Here is a 22,631-nt window from a genome sequence, read left to right on the forward strand (position 1 = left end):
GAATGTAGAGCTAATTAAATGATCTAAACAAGACTTTAAAGTGGTTCCAGTTTCTCTCGATGGCCAACCTGTTGAAACTGTGGCACATTTTAAATACCACCCTAAGTGGGGTCTAATTTTTACTATGGGGACTGCAAGGTCCACTCTTTGCTGCAGTTGTTTAAAAGTGAGTTTGGAGATCTTACCTCCTTTGCAATCCTGCTTGTTATTCATGGTGACAAGATAAAGAGGGATTTTCATCCAGCACAGTGAAAAGTACCTAAACTAGACAGCTGTGTCAGATTATTATGAGTTACTAATTAACTTTAAAAAGGTAATTATATATTTAAAAAAAACAAAAACATAATAGTTACTTTTATTTTACAGGAATTAGAGGTTCCATCAAGTATGCCACGTTTGACTTAGTTAAAAAAAAAAATAATTTCTTACGGTAATTTGGGTTCGTACTCATCTTTACAAAAGGACGCAAACAAATGTGTTTACATCCATGCTGTCTGCTTTATTTAGAGCTGATTCATCTGGGTCCGAAACAGGTTGGGTTAAATCCTGTTTGACGCTCTTTGAAGAGGACTGAGTTTTTTTGCTTTAAACCTTCTCTTCAAGTGTCAGATCTCTGTAGTTTGGGACTCTCAGAAGGTTCTAAATTACTCCTACTTTGTCAGTAAAGATACCCGGAGAATAGACTCCAGATCTGACATTTCAAATACCAACTGATCTGCAAATTTTGAATCCGTGCCTTTTGATGTCTGTTGTCTGTCGTCAGCTTTCATGTTTGTTTTGGAGCCGCTCCCCAGGCCTTCATTGGAAAGAAAACAGGCCTTCATTGAAAAGAGGGGAAAAAAAAAACAGATTTCCCTGGTGAAATGTTATGTAGAATAAACAGTTATGTTTTGCTAACAGACCTCTGTTCAGATATATTTTGTCACACATTTATACAGCTCTTGTTTTCTTCATCAGCAGTGGCATGGGAACCCGGGACAAGCCTCTCTACCTCACTTGAAGTTATATGACCTCCACATGTCAGACTCCAGAGAGCTTTCTAACATAACAACAGCATCATTGATGTATCTGCTTTTTATTCATTTTGTTTTTTTCTTTCTTCTTCTTCTTCTTCTTTTTCTTCTGATGGATTTTGAAAATCCCAAAGACTGCTACAGTACCACCTTTTTGCCAAGCACTTAATCGGCCACAAGCCCAAGGCACTTCCTTTGCTTTCTTTTTTTTTCCCCCTCTCCTGGTCTGCGAACATTGTTTTTGGAGGTGGCAGTGAGCTTAAAGCTCATGCCGGCATACTGGAAATGAGGGCCAAAAATGTCCTCTCGTCTCGTTTTGATTTTTTTTTTATTTTTTTTTTTGCAAAATCGCTTTCCTTTTCTCTCACTTTCTCTATGTTTGCCATGAACTATCCTTATTAGGAAGATGAAATGCTTAAAGCATACTCAAAGGTAGAAAATGTAACGCAGGAAAATAGAATATAGTTGCTTCATGAGGGGTGGACGTACTTCAGGACTTTCTGAAACACCCCCGGATGAAGGAAAAGCAACATTTTAATGAAGGTGTCGTCGAGAATACATAAGCCGTTTGTAAATCATTGCTCCGCTTACTAAAGGACTTTATTTCCTTTGTCACAGAGTGATTGTAAATATCACCAAAATGGAACCCTCTGTGTATTGAGCTGCCCTCTGCCATTTTTTTTTTTTTTTTCTTAGAAAAAAAAAAAACCTCTCTTGTTTGGTTACGTGATTTTTCTGTGCGGGTGGATTCAGTGAGGGGCCACACACATTAGAGCTCAAGTCGACGCTGTGTTCATGTCTCTCCAAAAAAATGTAAAAGCAGGAAATGCGAAGGCTGAAAACTGTTTGTTGTCTTCGTCGGCCGAGCGGAACTCCTTTAGAGGACGTCACTCTGCTTGCACGGCCTCAGGACGTTACAGGGGGTTAACGATTAAACCAATCCCCTTCTAGCTCCTCCTACTCTTGTCAATAAGGTCCGCCTCCTTTGCCTATAGCCCCGCCTTCCATCCTTTTAGTCTCACATCACTTGTACAGGTGAAGTAAAAAAGAAAAAAAAAATATGTTGCTAAATGTGAAATGTTACTAAAGAAAAAAAAACATAACAGTGGGTTTTCAAGTTTTTGACTAGTTTCCTTAGGTGTTTTAGAATTGTGTTAAACTTTTCCATCTTTCTCTTTTCTTTGTTTTTGTTTTTGTTTTTGTTTTTTTTGTTGTTGTTTTTTTTTGTGTGTGTGTGTGTGTGTGTGTGTGTGTGGAAAATGTTTTCAAGATATCTCATTTTAATTTTCACTGTAGCAGGATTTGCTTTTCAGGTCATCGGGGGTAGATATTTTAATTTTTGTGTACAAACCTGCCAAACGTATTTCTTTAATTTGTAAAGCCAGTGACGAAAGAGCCCCATTTTGTTCTGTCGGATACCATAATGTTTTATAATTTGGTCATTTTATTTAATTCTTTGCAGGTTTTACATGTATTTATGGACAATATGAAGTAACATTTTGGCTTATTTTGCATCAGTGTGCATTATATTATTATTATTATTATTATTATTATTATTATTATTATTATTAACGAACCAACAACTTTATTTTTAGAATAATAAATATTTTCTGAATTTGTCATTGGTACACTTCTCACATACATGTACCAATATTAGCTTCATTTTTGTGTCACAAATACTTCTTTTTTTTGTTTTCCTTTGTCTGTAATAAAATGTTTAAAGTGGAAAAGTGGATTTTCATGTTTCCTCTTATTTTCATAATCTCGCATTATTGCATCTTAAAAAAATTCATTTGTTCTTATGGCAAGCAGTCGGAGATATGCAGTCGCCTGTGAACATCGTTTTGCCCACAACCCGACACCCCCCACCCCCCCGGGGCTCCTCTCCATGCGTGTACCCGAGGTTAATTAGGAGGATTATCTTTGATGTTGCAGAAGTTACTGTAGCTGCTGTCACATGGCTCATTAGCTGCAGTTTTTAGGCTTTACTTAATGCACTTTGACCTTTTTAATGTCTTGTTTATCTTTTTTTCCCTTTAATTCTGGACAGATTGATTTTTTTTTTACTCTACATGCAGCATAGATCAATATAGTTCTAACAGGTCATATATATTCTACCAGGTGACCATGTTTTTTTTTCTTCTTCTTCTTCTGCTAAAGGTGTGATGATGAAACTCTGGGTTACTGATGCAGTACACAGCCTTACAGAGTACTTTGGTAGAAAAAAAAAAAGCAGCTGCCTTTTAGTTTTGAATTTCACAGTTGGATTAAAGGTAGAATAGAAATGGAATCTATCATCCCTACCCCCCTCAAAACATGCACCACCTTCTTCCCCGCTGAATATACGTTTACGCCGAGGACGACGACGACGATGCAGTGCCCCCCAGAGGTGATTTATAGACAGTTTCATAGAGGGAGTTTTGCATGCCAGAAAGGAAAATTAAAATGATAAATTTGTATGTATTTTATTTGAATGCTCTGTAATGCTAAGGCCAAACTGAATGGAGTGTAAGGAAAAGAACAAATGGTTTTAAAAGGCTTTTGCCAATGAGAAAACCACATTTTGCTGCTGAAAATAATTTAAGCCATGTCTCAAGCAGCTTTTCAAACCCACTGCTTTGATATTGATCATTCCTTAGCTCTGTACAGTTAGCCAGTTGTCTTGCAAATAGGTAAACATCTGTTTAGCCGGTTATCCTGCAAGAAACATTTTTCCTACATCTGTCCTTATCTGAGCTTCTTACACATTTGCTGTTTGTTGGCTTGTGGTCGAACTGCAAAGCAGCCTTTAATGGCTTTCTTTTAACAATGACGTTATGTCTTCTCCATCATTCATAATGGCCAGATTTGTAGAATGCAAAGCAGATAAATATCCTTTCGACACAGTCTCCTACCAGAGCTGTCAATATCTGCTGATCCTCCAGAGAAACCTGAGGTTCTCGTTTGATTTGCTAATTATTACTTGCCTTCCCTGGTCCATCAGTTTAGATTTCTGACCATTTCTTGGTAGGTCTGCACTGAAAACGCACAATATTTTGAATTGCACTTGTCTTCATATCAACATTTGTGTTATAGGGTATCCCTTTATGTTAAGGAATATAAATTGACCATGAACTTACCACCAATGAATATACATTTTAGTGGAATATCAACTTTTAATTAGTCATCATCGGATATTTTCTAATAACTTATTACTGCTGACCCAATTGAGTTTTTATTAAAGTAGTCCACTAATAATGGTTTGGAAATTGTAAGTGAAAAAGGTTGCTCCTTTGATCAATATGTAGCATGAATAAGAATTTTTCATGCTACATGTTTTTTCAGCTTTCATAAAGTGTTACTAAGATAAAGTGCTACCCAGCAAACAGCAGCCACGAACGAGTGTTTGGATGAAATGTTTGGTAGGATATTAGTGTTTCAAGTGCATTGCATGCAAAATCTACATTCCGATCATATATTTGGCGTGTTGGGTGGATTTTATATGCCCTTTATGGCCTTAATGAATGTGTATTTTTATTGGGTGAACCTAATCTGTCTTACACTGTTGTGGAACAAAAAGTTATTTCACTGCGTGATCCGATATCCCAATGTTATATTGAACTGAATTATGTAAAACCTATTTAGGGTGTAAATGTGTAGCAATGAGTGAGAAGACAGGGTCACTGTGTAGCCTGCCCATATTAATTTGACTCTATCGCCATCTGCTGGTAAAGTTAAATGATTACAACAATTACAGTATGACCATTTTCTTGCCCAAAACTAATACACCAAACTAATTTTAGTGTTTTACCAAAGTCGGAAAAGCAAAAATGCTTCTTTTTTTAATTTACATTAAATGTTTGAGGGGTTTTTTTTTATGTTAATTTGTTAAGCATTACTTTGCATGGTTATGAACAATGTTTGCTACATTGCGTGTTAACAATATTATTAGTGTCTGAAACAGATAGGAAGCTTTCTTGTAACTTAAAGGGTAATCTCACACAGACACAGATGTTATGGCATCCTAATCTGAGCAATCCTAACTTCAACTACTTTCTTTTGCAAAGATTGAATCCCAATATGATTAAATAGTAACTACACTGTATATTTTATAAAGGTGTTACAAATAATATATAAAATGTTACTTTCCTTAGCTTTCCTACTCTAAATATATCACCCCAGTCAAACAATATTATTTTTCCTTTTTGTTTTTTGTTTTCGTTTTTGTCTATCCAATCTCCCGTTGCTAATATTGCTTCCACCAGCTCTGATACTGTTTCCATCTGCAGCCTTCAGAGGCTTTCATTTCCTCCTCAGACAGATATGAACTCCCCAGACGGCCCAGGTTTCAGTGGCTCCATTGTCAGAAAGCCAACAGGCACAACAAGACAAACAGGAAAAAGATGGGCTTTTCATCGAGATCACTACCCAACCACTTGATGGCTCGGCAGATAACAACACTGAACCGCATTTTGAGAAAATTGCCCCGTGATATCCTCATTTGGATCAAAGCTGCTCTTGTGTTAGGAGGTAGCCTGCTCTGTCTGAAACGGCAGACTGCAGTGAGTAAGCAGCCGACCTTTTGTTCACCGACGCTAGCATGTCTGAGTTCTGCATTTATTCACGCAGCACAGTATTTTTCTGGAAGGAGAGCTGTTAAATCTTCATCGTTTTGTTATACAGAACACAAGCAATTCCAACATTGAAGAAAATACTTTTATTGTTACATGTACCTGCCATGGTCACCAAGATACAACAGATATAATAGGTACTCTCACTTTTAAGATTAAAAATACACATTTTCTTTTTTTTTTTTCATGACATTTTACCTGGCAAATGTGATTACATAATATAGTAATGTTTTACACATATACAGTACTTTGTGCACAATATAAAATATATGATGAGGCTTACAGAACACATCCATCATCATGTGAGGACGATCGAAAATGAGGGAATCCATATTCAACCTCTGTGCTATTTATTGGTGCGCTCATTACTGTTATGGATGTGGCAGAATAATGAGTGTGAAATATTTTTATGTACTATAATAATTATATTATGTCTGGTGATTGTATTTTTAAAAAATAAAAAAAAATTAATTATGGTACTATTACAACAAAAAAGATGAGTAGAGAATAAAGGAAATTCTCAAGAAATTCAAAGACTTACTGGAATAAAAACGCTGGTAAAATGGAACACATTTCCCTGTTTTTCGTTCCTTCAGCCATCATGTATTGAATGAATTATCAGAATTCAGTGAAAACTTTTAAAACTTTTTTTTTTTTTCTTTATGCAGGACTCAGTTTTTCCTGCTTCGGGGAATGCTCTCTCTCTCTCTGGGTTTTTGTGGGGGCTGCGTCTCTGGCTTCATTAAACATTCAGTTTGGTCTGAGAGTGTCACAAAAAATCTGAAATATCAGCATTGACAAGGCTGGCACAAACGACAAAAACGTCCAATGCGAACACTAACACAAACACTGCAGGGCTATCTGGTCCATCCTTTCTGCTACTAGTGCTTTACAACAACAGAAGCTGGTTTCTCTGTAATCTTTTCATGATTACATTGGAGGCGTAGAAATCATAGAAAATCATTAAAAAAACAGACTACCCTGATAGAAGCTCTCCTACTACACAATAAATTGCAAATCTTGTTTTTTTGTGTGTGTCTAGAAACTGTGCTTGAAAATAAGTTACTGAGTCATTGTAGGAATGATTGCAAAATGCTGTTTCGGTCAAAAGCTGCTTAACATAAATGTTAATATGGGTGAAATGCTGTGCTGCTAGTAGGCCTCTTTAAATAGTGACATCATACAGTGGCTCTGAAAAGTGCAAGCAGCTCTGCTAAAATTCAATTTTTTTATATATATTTAATGTAAAATATCCTGCAGAGCTCAACTGGAAAACACAAAAGGAAATAAAGCTACAATAACCCGGTTGCCCAAGAGTAAACAACCCCAAACTAAGACTTTGTTGAAGAACCTTTACACTCAACTTTCAGTCTTCTCGAGTTTTCACCTTTTATCAACTCTAGTGAATCTACATTTAAGTTCAGTTGCCCCATTTTGTTTGCTTTCCGTGACATTTTTCCATTTGCTCATTTCATCCTCTAGCTTCAGCTTCAGTTTGTAAAGCGGCGGCAAAGAATCGACTCACTTATCTCAATGCGTTTGTCAGGAATACAAACATTAATTAATTAAGATTTGTTCGTTTTCCAGTTGAGTTGCACAGGATAAATATCACATTAAAGACGCTAAAATTATGAAGCTGCTGTATTAGGATCTCATTGCAGAAAATAATGGACATTTCATAGGGGTGTGTGGTAAAGCTGCATAATATATTGAGTCCCGGTTGTTATCAAAGTATCAATATGTGCAATAGTGCAACTTCAGAATGTTGTTTTGATGCAATGATGGATGGTCCAAGTGAGTAGGATTAAAACACTGCTCACCAATAACCTATCTGGACATTTTGACAGACTGTTGCTGTCTTTTACCCACACATCCTCTGTTGAAGCTCAGAGAGAGTGGGGAAACATGGCGATGACGGAAAAGAAAGAAAATAGGGGTAATCTAGCAATTGCATTCGATATTATCAATGCAATATTCAACTGTAATATTGAAAAGCTCTGTTTTCCTATTATTGTGCAGCCCTTGCAGACCTCTGAGAGCCACTGTACGCTAGCAGCATGTTAGATACAGAAATACAACCGTCTCTACTGCTGAACCCTCAGTTTTACCTCACACGTCTTCACTTTTTGAAGACGTGTAAACTACTCAGTACTAGCTAAAGTTTTATCATTGATGGCAGACAAAGTTAAAACAATCAAACCCGTCTTCTGTTTTTCTTTTCATTTTCTCGTCGGTGGACAGTAAACCTGCAAGCCAGCAGATTTACAGCATTTTCTTATACTGTGTTTGCAGCATAACCATATATCCACTGCCGCTATTCACATTTTTAGGAGAAAGCATGTCCCAGCATTACACGTCACAAGACTGTCAAAACCTTTCAGAGTAAAAGCTGCAGGAACGAATCTGAAATGCGGCTTGAGACGTGACCAGCAGGCATTTTGAACTGCCTGCAGGAGTCACAAAATATGCTTTTACATGTTGCACACAAGGGCACTCCACAAGGCCTCGTTGTAAATGTGTAGTTTTTGTTTTCACTTTAGCTTCAGCTTGTAAAGTACATTTGAAAAAGAATGTGCTCAAAATGAACGTAAACATTTGAAGACTGTTGCTCGGTTTGCCGGGCGTTACTCAGCCTCCTCGTGTTTCTCCTTCTCCTCAGGAACCGACATGAAGATCTTCTGACAGAACATTGTGAAGATTTCTGTGACAAAAAAACAACCTGTCGTATTACACATATTGCTTAGCCACAATTCTGAAAATAAAGAAAGCATTGCCTCACACCATTGCTTCACATTGGGCAAAACAATAAAGCAGAACAGCGGGTACAGGTATGCTCAGTTTCATAACAAACTGCAGGAGAAACCTCTTTAGCCCGGTCTGGACAAAAACAACGGCATCATTTTAAAAAAAGCAAACCTAGAACTTCACCTACCCAGCATCTTCTTGATCATATGGGGTTTCTTCCACTTGTAGCCGAGCAGATACGCAGGAATGCCCGTGAGAATGATGCTGCTGCCCACCAGGCTCTCGAACGGAGCCGCCCAGAACGACACGACGATCATGAAAACGCAGCCCAAAACAAACGTCACCGGGATGAAAAGATACACCTGGAGAGGGAAAATGAATGAAAAAGCTGTTAATTGTACAAATACGGGAAGGTGTCAGGTAGAAGATTGACTTAATACGCAACAACAGATTTGGCTGAAACCAACGATGGCAAGAAAACTTTACACCTTCACCCTTTTAGTTCTGTTATTTCTTCCTAATACCAGACCTTAAGATTTATAAATAATAATTTACACAACCAATTAATGTGATATTAAATAATATAATATTGATTGTCTTATTTAATGTATATTCATCTTTTTCTAAAATGTATGGTATTTTAGAAAAGATTAACTGAGATGTCAAGAACCGAGGCGTTCTGAACCAAAACACACACACACACACACACACACACACACACACACACACACACACACACACACACACACACACACACACACACACACACACAAAAAAGCAACTTAAAGTCTTGTTTCATAATTAGCTTAGAAATAAAGCTGGGATCCCTGTTTATTTCCTGTGTGTAGATTACTTTGTAGAACAAATGGGCTGAGATCACTCGGCCTCAAACGAAAGATAAAAGGCGACTGTCAAGGTTATATTCCCACGATAAGAGGGCAACAAAGAACGGCGCATTCATTCGGTTGCCACGCCCGCCTGTCGTGGAAACACAGCGTGGTTCCACTTCCGACTCACAACAGGAGCAGGGATACAATGGTGCTTTCGCTGAAAATAAAACAAAAATAGTCCAGCCCCTGTTTAACCTGCCGACATGTTGATGTTTTTGAGAAGACAAAAGAATCTGGCTGAGATTCAAGTGGGCTCATGGTCTTTTATTTGGATTTAACCCCCCCCCCCCCCCCCCCAAAAAAAAGGTGACCAGTTTAAATCAAAGTTGTTCAGGCTGTACCTTAATAGGCCTTCTCAGATCGGGCTTGGTGATGCGCAGCCACACCAGGCCGGCGATCGCCATGCCGACGCACAGCCAGGTGAAGAAGCTGAAGAGATTAATGACTGAGAAGATGTCCTGGGAGATGGTGTACATCATGGACAGGAGGCACTGTTGCAAAGTACAAAAATCACAGCACCGGTTGTTCTCTTTGACATGAATATAAACTTGGCACAAAAAGTAAAGAAACATGCGCTTAGCAGATTTTGATGCTGGTTGGTAATAAATCCCAACCTACCACACATTTTCTTTTCACATTTTGTTTCAAACGTCCACTTATCTAGACTTTGGTATTTTCTGGGATTTGCTAAAACTGAAGTGTGGTACAGGGCATTTTATTGCTATTTAGGTACGAACTAATATTTCAAATAGTAAAGGAAGATTTTTAAAGTAGAGAATATGAAGACATGGACCTTTAAAAATAGCAGTTTTAATCATTCACATCAACCAGACCCTGCTTCAGAACCACAGGTTCCATTTTCCGGTATCCACAAAAGTCCTGAATTTAACTTTGTTTTTATCTTTGAATGATCCTGCATTTAATAGCTCTCAACAAAATAACTTTTTGATAATCACAGTATGAAGCCCACATCAAAGCATGTGATTTAATACAATTTAATATAAAATACAAACAATTTATCAAGAATTTTTGGAATAATGCTCTTTTAAGAAAAAAGTTTTTTTTAAAAAGTCTGAAGTTTTCATTACAGAAAAAATTAAATAATATCCAATTCCGTACTTTTGCAGACTTCTCAAGAATGAAGAGACCCTTAAGAATGTTGTACAAGTAGAAAGCCTGTTTATTTCTTTAAGTGATGCCTCGATTGTGGGTTGTGGTTAAGGGCTGGGTCTGTGGGTTGCACCCATGAAAAACTTGCCAAACCCTTTCCACCAGGGGTGCCCAAGTCCAGTCCTGGAGAGCTACCATCCTGCAAGTTTCAGATGCATCCCTGCTTCAACACACCTGAATCAAATGAATGGCTCGTTATCAGGCCTCTGTAGAGCTGATCCCGGTCTGTTGGAGTAAGGATACTTCTAAAACTGGCAGGATGGTGGCTCGCGAGGACTGGACTTGGGCACCCCTGATCTCCACCATACCAAACTGTTTTAGCTGGAGGCAGTGTGATGCCGTTTGCGCCAAATAGCATACAGACTCAAGCAGGAGTAAGTAGTTGGCCTTTCTATCAGTGTTTAAGTTGCTGAACAAATCTGAAATGTAAAAAGAAAAAAATAACATCAACAAAGGATGGAAAAAGAGTTGGAGCCAGTTCAGCCTTACTGTAAAGATTAGTGATGGCACAGGTGTAAACAAGTCTGTATGAACCAGTCCCAGAGCAGCAGGGAGTTGACCTTCTCTGGCTCCAGCGTAGAACAGCCTGGTTGGGAAACAGGCAGTTATTTTCCACTGAAGCAGATAACATTTCCATTTCCACCCCCAGGTCTAAGGAACAAAAAAAAAAAAAAAAAAACACATGTAAATGTTGTGGTTTAGTCACCGTGCTGATGTAAATAGAGATCCATTGACGGCTCCGAAGCAGGAGAGTCCCACAAAGACAGGAATCAACCAGGCCATCACGCCAAGGTGGTACTCTCCAAAGCTCTGCATCAGCCCACGAGGACAAAGACACATACAGAGGTGAAAGTTTTGTTGTAGATTGTGTGAAAACTAAAGACACACATGTTGTCATGAACTGAAGGGAATCACACTTACCACAGCAACCGCCTCAGACTCAACCATGACTTCAGGAGAGATGGTGGTGAAGTAAGCCAGGTTGGTCAGAACGTACACCACTGTGACTATCGGCATTGATATGATAATGGCTAAGGGCAGATTTCTGTGGGGAGAGACCAATAATCATTAAACAACAATACAGCAAAACCAGCATTTTTGTAACAGGAAAGATTTCTTCACTTCATAGAGTAAATGTGGCGTTCGATTTCATGCGATCCGATATTTTTATTTCCACTCAGCTTTCATGTGTCATTGTACTCTATCCGCCATGCAGTCATCTGACGGTAGACAAGCGTGTTCATAGATGGGGGCAGTCATGCCATTGCTGTAATATTCACACAAGACTCGGTAAAATACTGAAATCAACCTGCATCACTTTTAAGTCACCTCTCTGGATTGATCATCTCCTCAGTAACATAGTTCAGGTAGTTCCTGTGGGGAAACAAAAACAATTGGGTTAAGGTGTTTTAATGAGCAAGTAAAAAATTAATGATAAACAGACATTTCAAAGTCTCACCAGCCACCAAAAGCAAAGAGGCCGCTGTACAACGCCAACACAATGTTGTCCACTCCCATTTTACTGCCTTCAAAAGCCTTTTCTGGTGTCAAATACGGCACATCACCTGTGTCCACACACAAAAAGTTATATGAGGAACGACTAAAACAGAAACTCTGTGTTGTTTATTGACAAATGTGGAGCTAGAAATCAGAAATAATGGCTTGGGCTCCCCTTGTGGTGGCAGAGGGACAAAGCAACCACAGAAACAGCAGCAAATACATTTCTGAAAGGGGTATATGCTGACAAAACTTTTAAAAAAAGAAAAAAAATGAAATTAACATTGACACTTGTTTCTGGTTTGTTCAACAATTAGTACTGCAGCACAACCAGTCAGTAGGGTGAGGAAGAAATGCAGCTTTTTTAAAATCTCTAACAAACCATTTCCTTAAAAGATGTGGGGTTGATTATTAGCCGATAATTGATTTTTTTGCCATGTGTGGCATATACACGTAGTGTGTGTGTGTGCATGTGTGTGTATGTGCGTGCGTGTGTTTACAAGTTTTCCTGAAGACAGAGCTTTATTACTAGTGATTATTTGACCATAAGTGCCTGTAATGAAGGTCTTCATTACTTGGCGGCACAACACTTGAAATGTGTTAAATGATAAAAGAAATGCATGATGAATGAAATTAAACGGATACAAACAGATTGAAATGTTTTATTGATTGTGTGTTTTATCCAGTTGCATCTCAGCTGGAACTGATGGTGTCCTGTTAAAATACAAACAAAAGGATAATATAAGTTTTGTGATTGTTTGAAGGCTTTGTGTGGGTGTGGCTTACCTCTGTCTCTTCCTCTGCAGGGTGTTCAGGCTAAAAGATTCCCTGGGGCCTGAGCACCTTTTAAAGGTTCCAGAAGAGACCAAAGCAGATGAAAGAAGGGGAGCAGTAGAGCAAGGCATTTTATAAATTTAATGTTGGATTTATATTTATATTCATAAAAATGTTTTAGAGATGCTTAAAATTAATAGTATTTGGAAATATATGTTATTCTGAGGATTTAGTTAGTTTGTCAAACTTTGTGTGTATGTATTTTGTTCTACCCTGTTTTTTGGTGGGTTTGTGAATTGGAACAGCCAGCGACTATAAAAGGCTGCATGCTGGCCAATGTGTGTTTCTGCTAAGACCCTAGGCCACTGTAAGCAGGGTTGTTTGTCTGTTAAATGTTGGTGAATAAACACCCAGTGGGTTTGCACAGTTTCTCTGCCTCAAGTCTCCTACTCCCTCCAGCCGCTAAGGGCCATCCTAACAGTGCCTTTGCTTCTCATATACAGCTAACAGAATCTCAAGGTTAGGAAAAAAAACTGAGGCAATTGCTGTTGCTGAGAAACACAAGCATGGGAGTTATTTTAAGCTGGCATTATTAACTGAATCATACCTCAAGATATAGTTTGCTCACATCACTTCACTGTCCTGGTTAGATATTCTCTTACACTCCTGATACTTTTTAATTTCTTCCACCAACACCAGCCTGTTGGTAGACTGCCTGTTGACAACCTGATATTTTCAGCCAGCATCTCCTTAGATGTGGGGGAAGCGAAGGGAACTTCAGTTCAGGTGACATTTAAATGCCAGGAGAATTATAAATATGATAAATAAACTTTAGTCTGTGAAGGAAAAGCATACATTTATTGCATCAGTGTAGCGCTATTAGAATGTGAGTTTGTATTCTCACTGGGCGTGACTCCACTCTACCTGGTGCTTTCACATGTTAATAACTTTCTCTTAAGAGCCTTAAGCCCATATTATTTGCCCCTTCAGTCCTTCTGTCATGTACTGAACAGTGTAGGCTTTTCCACCTCGTTACTATGGTAACTCACTGAGGGGGTGGGGGTCAGGGGAAGAAGGGGAAACAATGGCACTGGGTGTGGCCTTCCAAAAGGAGGGAAAGAAGCAGATGTCACATTCTGTTCCCGCGTGTCCTTTTCATTTTTATTTATTTATTTTTTTTGCTACATCATTTCTGGGTAACACACAATGCATCATGGAGCTTGCATGAAATTATGCTCAAAAGCCAGTGATTGTCTCTGTATAAAAGAAAAAATCCTAAAATATCTTCTAACGTATCCTTTATCAAATAAACGCTGTGCAGATGAGAAAAGTATGGCAGTGATTTACGGCCATGTGCGGCCTGGAGACCCGCACACAGACACACGCGCACATGGCTGCACAGCCAGACTCAATCAGCCGGCTGCAGACAGACGGGCCCTGTGTTCAGGCTCAGCAACTGTGCTGACAAACTGAAAGGACAGCAGCCTGCTTCATTAGGTTCATTAACATGCATCAACAATTTGTTCATGATTAGAGACAAAAGAAAAATGCCTCATGCTGCACATGTAAATATCACGGTTAAAATCTGAGCAACGAACATAAATATATATATATATATATATATATATATATATATATATATATATATATATATATATATATATATATATTTTTTCTTTTTAAAAAAATACACTACTCCAGATACTATCAACACCTATGTACTGAGAAGCACATAATTATTCATGCACCTGGAATATTTAGATTTTAAATACTTTTAATCCAACCAAGAAGTTTGTTTCTGGTTAGAAATGAAACAGACGTCTTTCTAAAGATAATAAATCACAATAAAATATGAATACCCAATTTAATTATCATTAGAAGAGTATTGCTTCCAATCACAGCGATTAAACCCTCCTCATTATCACTGAGCATACTTTTCCATGTCTCCAAATGTATTTGGATGATTTAACTCTTTCCAGAGGCTCTCTGACTGGAACACTTCAAAACATTAATGTTACTTTCAGACAGAATAAAGACGTCGTTACAGATTAAAGAATTACTTCAAGCCTTAATCGAATGGTTGACCTATTTAGATAAAAATATGTGTTTGATTGAATTTTTTTTTTTGTTGTTGTTAGCTATAGGCAACTCCAATGCAAAAATAATAACTTGCTCAATTAAGATCCAGTAAGTTATTCACAATTATCCACTGATATTAACAAGTTAATTTATAATCAAGGGATTCTCCTAGTCTGGATTGTGGTCTAGGTGAAAATTAAGCTATTTGTACGAGTTTTGTTGTTTGTGTAGCTGAAAGAAATTGTCAAACAATGCCTATTTGTTTTGCCACATTTTGTCATATCACATCCTTTCGTTAATTTTGATCGCAAAACTGGTCGAATTAAATTCCAGTTTACTTCCAGTTTACTCAGTTCCTTGAGCTTGACTTCCCACGTTTTAAAATCAAGTTATAAAATTGAATTGCTCTGCAGTGACATTAAACTGAAAGGCTTAGTGAAGAAGTGAGAGAGCGCTGAGGTGACAAATAACCATCTGAACCTCTTAAGAACAAAGCATGTGTTGAAGGGTGGTTACCTGTGAATATCTGGATGAAGCCAAAGAGGATGATGATGATGAGAGCTAGTAATTTGGATGCTGTGAACAAGTCCTGGACCTTGGTGGCTGCTCTCACGCTGATGCAGTTCACAAACGTCAAGGAGGCTGCAACGTGTAGCGAAAGGCACAACTATGAGTAGGAATTCAGAATGAATCGTCTCCAAGTTTACCCATATGAGGAGGTAAAAATATGACTGAAAAACACATCTGAAAAGTTCAGCCTTACTCACTAAGACACACGCAGGCGATGAGCTTGGCAGCACTGTCTGGCACAGGGCAGGTTGGGTACAGGGGTTTGAGAAGGTAGGTGGCAAACACCAACGAGACCACATATTGGGACGATGGACGAATTATTAGCATCTCCACCCACAGTTTCAGAAAGGCTGCAAGTTCGCCATATACTTCAAGGATGTATGTGTAGTCTCCTCCAGACTTTGCGATGGTCGTGCCCAGCTCGGCATAGCACAAGGCTCCCATAGTGGAAACAACTCCACAGGCAGCCCAGACGATCAAGGAGAGGCCAGCAGAACCGGTCTCTTTGACCACACCTGTTGGAGTCACGAAGATGCCCGAGCCGATGATGGTGCCTATGATCATCCCCACGCCGTTGAAGAGGGTGATGCTGCGTTTGAGCTTGATCTTTTCACTCTTGCCAGGCGGGCTGTTAGTTGGGTCTGTGGCAGCAGGGGCAGAGACCATGGGGTCCGATGGGGACGCTGGGTGCTCCACAATGAGACCATCTTGGTTGGGCTCTGCTTTAGTTGCTGGTGAAGTCAAGACAGCAGAGCAGAAGACGATCAGCGATTAGAAACACATTAAAACTTTAGATTCTCAGAAGTGGAAAATGTCAATATTTTTCAATTCTGATCATTTTCTGAAGTTCCTCCTAACGTCTCAGCCTACCGTTTCTCTGCAGAGACACACGTGCACCTGCCATTTTTGTCACCTGTTAGCATCGCCACTCCCGGAAAGCACAAGCTCTGTTGTGCAGAGCTCTGCAGGCTAGAATGCCTTGCAACTGATGCAAGGCATTCTAGCCTTGCATCAGTTGCATCAGAGCGCATGATGGAATAATGCAGCTCTGCTCCATGTGCGGTCTACAGGAGTGTGAGTACAGACTGTACTTACTCTCCATCTTCTCCTGGCTCCCTGCTTTAGCAACAGTCTCCCGGCTGCTTCTCGATTTCAGCTCCGGCTCAGCCATGTTCCCTCCTTTTCCGAGTGTCTTGTCTTCTACCTCCTGTCCCTCTTTTCTTTCCCTTAGACACACTCCTGTCCTCTCTGGATTTATCTTTGCCTCTCTCTCTCATGCACATACAGACAGACTCACAATTCTCCCTCTCTCTCTCTATCACCCAGCCTAATTTGTCCTCTCACCCACTCATGCACCCGATTGTCCTCTCATTTACACTCAGTGCCACCGTCACTCAGTCTGGAATTTATCTGACCCTGATCCTCTCAGTCTCTCCCTCCCAGCATGCAGCAGGGAGGAGCTGAAACTTAGTGATGCTGCTGATGCTCGTGCCTACGCCCACTCTGCATGAATCATGGGATAGCTCAGTAAGAGAAGTGGGTTACAGGAAGGGATCATTTGGAGAGTAGAGGCACATGACTCTTTAAGCTTTTTGTTTGCTGCCCTAATCCTGTAGCAGAAGGTATGGTCCGTGTTTGTTAGCGTGTGCTCTGATGTCAGAGCTTATTAGGATGGAGGGTGCAGGGGTGGAGCGCCCTCTACTGGCGTCAGCGAGGTACAGAGTGGATCATTGTTTTCTGAGAAAGGTGAAACCATGGAAAATGGACACCCAGGGGCCATTTTCAGCTGAATAGCAATAATGATGCACTTGTTTTGTCTTCAGCGACTTAAGCTTTATTCATTAGTTTATTGTGAAAAGGAAGAAAAGTGTTCACACCTGCAGTACATTCTCAGAGCAATTACAAAACTTAAGTCATACCAACATGAACAGACACTGTCTGGGTCTAAAACTATCAGCATTTACTTAAACATACAAGGTATTTTTCTCAAAATAATGATCAAGCTCAAGGATCGACAGAAATGAGAGATGAAGTGGACTGGGACTTTTTTTTTTTTAATGATTTATTTTGACAAACAGTATGAGGATTAAAACCACAAAATTTCAGTTACTCTTCTGGATGTTGTTGCCTGAGTTGCACATCATCTTTTCAACCACAAGATGGAGACATTATACGGTTTCTAAACTTACACTTGCTTGCAAAAGTATTGAGATCTTAAGCTTTTCCCATATTTTATTTTTTATAAGATTAAAAAAAGTTTGGTGTATTCCTTCATTCATTTAAAACAGGATTATGTTATAAAACAATATTTAACAGAAGCTAATTGGAGATGAACAGGAAATGGGGACATTGACAATACTTGCCTATTTATCTCTGAAGATACTCCGTTATGTTCTAGCAACATAATGCCAAATAAATCGTTGTTGCCCACCGGCATCTTTGAAGAAAACATTTCATTTTCCTTTGAGATTAATAAAGTTTTTCAATGTAACTGACTCCAATGTTAAAGTTAGTTAGGATGTTTTTAGAGTTAATATATTTTAAATAAGAAGTTAAAAGTTTAACTTCCATATATTATCAAAATAAGTACCAATTTGAATATTTGTTTTAAAAAAACAGCAAAATTGTTATATGAATATGTTATTTTATAGGAACATGAACTGAAATATGCACTTATTAATGCCACCTAATCCCAAAAAAAAGCGTGCATTCGGAGAATGAGCCCCGTTCTGTTGAAGCGTTTCGTGCATAGTGTTTGCATTCCTCTTAACGCTGACAAATTCGACAAGCAATCCCCAAGCTCGGTTCTGATGAACGTCTTGGCTCTTACGGAGGAGCGCAAGCCGAGGCTGGATTTAACCAGGGCACTTTCTGCCACGGGTCCGGGGACTTTCCCCTGGGCAAGTATGTGAGAAACCAGGTTCTCCGTTTGTAGCCCAGATTGCAAACCTTCTGAATGCCCCGGATGAAGAAGCATGATGACGACGTTTTTATACCACACAAATCTGACTCTACTTACTATTGTGGTTTCACTCAATTTTTTTTATTGTACTGTTCTGTTATGTTGATATAATACAAGAGGTTACTTGCTATATCTTTAAAGACAGCAATGTTTTTCAGTACAAAAATACGAACAAACTAGCTGATATCCGTGAGGCATCATGGGAACTGTGACGTTTCCGTGGTTTCATCATACAAAGCAAACACACGAAGCATAACCGAGAACGCCGCCAACATATTGTGAGTGGCGTTTTTTCTCGTTTAAGATGATTCTGTTTTGTTTTTATTACCTTTGATCATCCAAGTAAATGTCATTAAAACATATATTCTCAGTTTCAAGAGCTAACTTTAGCACAAGGGGATGATGCTGTGAGGCATTAGTTATTCTGTTAGGAAGAAACTATATAAATTAGGAACCAAGGAAAACAACCCAAATATTTGGAAGCAACTTCAGCTTATTAACTAAATGCAGTATATTTAATCTAACTAAATCCACAAAATTTAGGTGGTTTTAGAAGTCATTGAACTTGTTTGCATTTTAATTCACTGATATATGACTATTATTAAGACTTAATACATAACAAAAGTATTAAATCTTAATAGTAAGGCATAGTAATGTTTATTTTAAAAAAAATGAACGTGACCCGTGGTGTATCTGTTGTTAAAGCTTGCCACTCACAACATGGCGGACGAAGTGACGTACCTTTTTTACTGTACAATGAAGCCAATGCGGTGTCTACTCAGTTACCATGCTGGTTTTCTTCCTTTCATTAGATATGAATAGTCCACAGTGTATGGTTCAATGGTGCTCCACAATAGCTATGGTGAGTCGTGAACAATTTAGTTTAGGCAGGTTACTCGTCTATGACCCGGTTTTTCGCTCCCAGCATGCATTGCTGTACATAAAATCTCAGAAATATTTATCTTTTTGAGTGTTACTGACTTATAAAGCAAGAACAAGGTAGGTGTACTGTCTCTATTACAATATGTTAAATATTTGTCTTTCCTGACACATTGTGTTTTAAAATCGGTTTTGCACCATAATCATATCTTCTTTGCAAAATCAGGGTTATATAGCCGAAGAATCTTCCCCTCACTTCCTGGTGTGGGAGGAAGCTCATTGTAGAGGTCACAAACTGAGTGCTCGTCACTCCACCAATCACCTCGGGGAAGGTCTGAGACAAGAGCCAATGGTTACCCTTGCAGGGTATCACCTGACAAAGGTGAGCGAGTGAACAGAAATAATTGAGCAGCGCTTGCATGTCTCACAGGAGAAGCCAGGGGGAGCAATTTCTCAGCTCGCCTGGTGGATGTGGTGTTAGTCGCGGCTTGGAATCACTCGCGGCTGGCGAATGAGTGCGATGTATGAGGTGGGGCAAAGCTCCAGAACCCAATTCAGACTACTCTCCCCCCACACCTTTTATAATAATATATTTTTTTTATTTTGCATGATAATGAACATGAATAAAATGGATATCATCAATATTTTATAGGACCAACCAGCACCAAGTAGCACTTGGGTGTATTTTCTACATTTCACATCTAGAAACTGATTTATTTATATCTATCAACTCTCAGCTACCTGCAGACCTCCAGCAATTTTATTGATGGCTACAAGATAATTGTTGAAATGCTGAAATGTTTACTCCAAATTTGTTTACATAAGATCTTCTGTTTGAAGTAACTTTTTCAGAATCTAGTAGTTAATATTGAAACAGACAAAGAAAAATATTGAGTTATTTGCAAATTCTGTTGTTTTAAAGATGCAATAGAGAATAAATATTACAAATGAAATGACACAATTATAAAATAATACAACTGCATGTCATGACAGTTTTCCAGATATTTCTATTTTTTTATTTAAACCTTTTTAAACTCATAAATACATAATCTCACTGTCTGTATTACTCTATATTTGACTTCATGACTTCTGCTCGTGTTTTCTTCTCCTCACCTAAACTTTTTCTATCATGGTTTCTCTTCCCATCAAAGAAAAAAACATTTTTTTTCACCACCCACTGACATTTCTTTCTGTTTCATGTTTCTTTTCATAATTCCTTTCATTACACCCTCCTCTCCAACAGAACCTCTCTCACATTTCATGCTGATTCCCCTTTTGCTTCTAGAAGACGGTCAATGATTAGAAGCTGGCATGTAAACCTCCTAAGAAAACAGGAAACGTAAAATTTGTTTGTGCTGAATATGTCAACTTGAATTTATTCAGATCTGTCCCTTTGGCATGGAGGAAAACCTCTCAAAGAAATCCTCTATTATTTTTCTTCTTGTGTCATTTGGAGCTGGTGCTGCATTGTAAGTGTGGCCCATGAAAGCACACAGTTGATAAGACTCAGCAAACGCCTTCGAATACCAGAAACACATTTTCTACCTCAGGCTGTCACTAATCCCTCATTGATCAAATATAAACCTAAATTAGCTTTGGAAAATACGCATATACCTCCTCCGTTTCTCCACCACGGCTTATTGCAGTTTTAGCTGCTGGTGCGTGACCATGGCAATGTGTGTGTTCACTTGTAGAGAATCAGAGCAAATGCTTTCCACTTGAGTTTGCTTGCTTTCAACATCAATACTCCCTGACAGATGACCTCAATTTCCCTGCTGCACACGGCCTCTTCACACACGGCTTCTTGTTGTTTAGATTGTTTTGCTCCCAAGCCAATCAAACACGTCTCACCTCGTCTGACCCTTTCAGCAGTCTACGCCATCACACGGAGGAACTCCAAGCATTGAAATGTTACCACCCCAACCCACTGATGTCATATCGATGTGTACAGCAGCACATTTCAGGAGCTCACAGACATTCATCATCAGCTTAGAAATCATGTTAATCTTTAGATTTTAGTTGCTTCATTTTTCACAGAGTGGACGGAAAAAACAAAGCGCAAGTTTCATGACACAAAAAACAGAAGTTGCTGGAAATGTTCTCTAACGCATACAAAGTCTGAATTATAGATACTTGCTCAAATATGTGCCGTTTCAGTGGCATCAACACCTTCGTCTTCCAGGAACTGGCCTGCATGCTCTCACCACATGAAGGTGAACATGTTGAGCACGGGGAGGACAGGACCCACTCCACCTGCTCTTGGTCTGTCAGGGTGCTGTTGCCAAGCATGTAGAGAGCTGTGCATGTGTGTGTGTGTGTGTGCGTGCGTGCGTGCGTGCGTGCGTGCGTGCGTGCGTGTGTGTGTGTGTGTGTGTGCGTTCCTGCGTGGATATGCCTCCTCAGATTGTGACTCACTCACCACCAAACCGGTCATGAATGATGATTCAAGCAGCATAATGATCTCTGTCACTGCACCAGACCATTTCACATCAGTTGCATGTGAGCGGGGTAAACCTGCTCTAAACTGTGAAAAAGGCCGGACATAAGCAGCGAAGATGGGTTTCCATGGTAAATACGAATCCAGTTCCACTGTGTTGAGCAGAAACCTGTGTTTTTTGAGTGTGAGGTCAGACATTCAGGACTGCTGGAGGTCGTTTTGTAGGCCGGCAGTGACAGCGCTCTGCAGCCCGTCTCCTGGAATCTATTCCATGCTGGGAGACGCAGCAAACCTCCTGGAAATGGAAACAGTTTTGTGAAATCCTGGAAGACCTGTGTAACCTTTGATGGGTCTATGTGTTGCCTCGGGCTATCAGTAGCGACGATGACACAAGCCAAATGTAAAACTAGGGGGGGCGGGGGGGGACTATCAGCGGCCTCCACCTGTAGAGCCAATCCTGATTAGGGGTCGTCTCACCCTTTCCCCTGAAGCGTAGCTATCATTGATTTCATTAAGACAAACCTTATTTAAACTGACTTAAGCCCGTCTGCTGCTATAGATCAGATCATTATCCTGTGTGTTAATTGGTGTTACTGGAGGCTATACTATGACTCTAATGTGTTACCTACATTTTTTTTTTCCAAACAGTGAATGCAACTGTGTGAACTACCAGAAGTTGAAGTAATCTGTCCTTAATCGCAGCTATTTCCTTATTTTACATCAGCCATTTTGGATTTACAGTTTGTGTTGGAGTTTTTGAATTTTTGGATTCTGACTACTTTTTGGTTTGTGTTTGTTCTTTCTTTATGTTTGGTGACACACACACACACACACACACACACAGACACACACACACACACACACACACACACACACAAAATGCAAAACTTAGGTCTTAGTTCTGAAACTTAGTTGTGAAAAGGGAGGTGATAGTTAAAAAGTTTGAGTCACTGATGTAAATTTTATTTCTAAAGCCATAAAAGTGTGATGCGATGGTCCAGACAT

At 39.3% G+C, this 22,631-nt stretch overlaps 2 protein-coding genes across 2 annotated transcripts in view; one reads left to right on the forward strand and one right to left on the reverse strand.

The window, feature by feature from the left end:
* LOC106960030 (TOX high mobility group box family member 2-like) overlaps positions 1-2,111 on the forward strand; it is a 72,578-nt gene extending 70,467 nt beyond the window's left edge. The window contains exon 8 of the mRNA XM_015052939.1: positions 958-2,111. Within this exon, the coding sequence (XP_014908425.1) occupies positions 958-1,000 (43 nt within the window). The 3' untranslated portion in view covers positions 1,001-2,111. The remainder of the gene's footprint in view (positions 1-957) is intronic.
* A 3,583-nt stretch (positions 2,112-5,694) lies between these two features.
* Positions 5,695-16,962, reverse strand: LOC106960029 (large neutral amino acids transporter small subunit 1-like). The gene is made up of 11 exons (XM_015052938.1): positions 16,444-16,962; positions 15,546-16,079; positions 15,295-15,420; positions 11,888-11,993; positions 11,758-11,802; positions 11,350-11,473; positions 11,135-11,238; positions 10,918-11,014; positions 9,600-9,749; positions 8,556-8,730; positions 5,695-8,324 (listed from the first exon to the last, which is right to left on the reverse strand). Exons 1-11 carry the CDS (start codon positions 16,517-16,519, stop codon positions 8,248-8,250), a joined length of 1,614 nt encoding a protein of 537 aa, XP_014908424.1. The 5' UTR covers positions 16,520-16,962; the 3' UTR covers positions 5,695-8,247.
* Positions 16,963-22,631: the final 5,669 nt, after the last annotated feature.

The sequence above is a fragment of the Poecilia latipinna genome, unplaced genomic scaffold (genome assembly GCF_001443285.1).
Source record: "Poecilia latipinna isolate Pla-1442-1.1 unplaced genomic scaffold, P_latipinna-1.0 Scaffold1147, whole genome shotgun sequence".
Classification (NCBI taxonomy): domain Eukaryota; kingdom Metazoa; phylum Chordata; class Actinopteri; order Cyprinodontiformes; family Poeciliidae; genus Poecilia; species Poecilia latipinna.

Coding starts and splice junctions, on each gene's coding strand:
- LOC106960029 (XM_015052938.1), bottom strand. CDS start 16,519: ATGGCTGAGCCGGAGCTGAAATCGAGAAGCAGCCGGGAGACTGTTGCT. Junction 11,474..11,757: donor GAGATGATCAATCCAGAGAG/GTGACTTAAAAG, acceptor CTCTCCCCACAG/AAATCTGCCCTTAGCCATTA. Junction 11,239..11,349: donor AGTCTGAGGCGGTTGCTGTG/GTAAGTGTGATT, acceptor GGGCTGATGCAG/AGCTTTGGAGAGTACCACCT.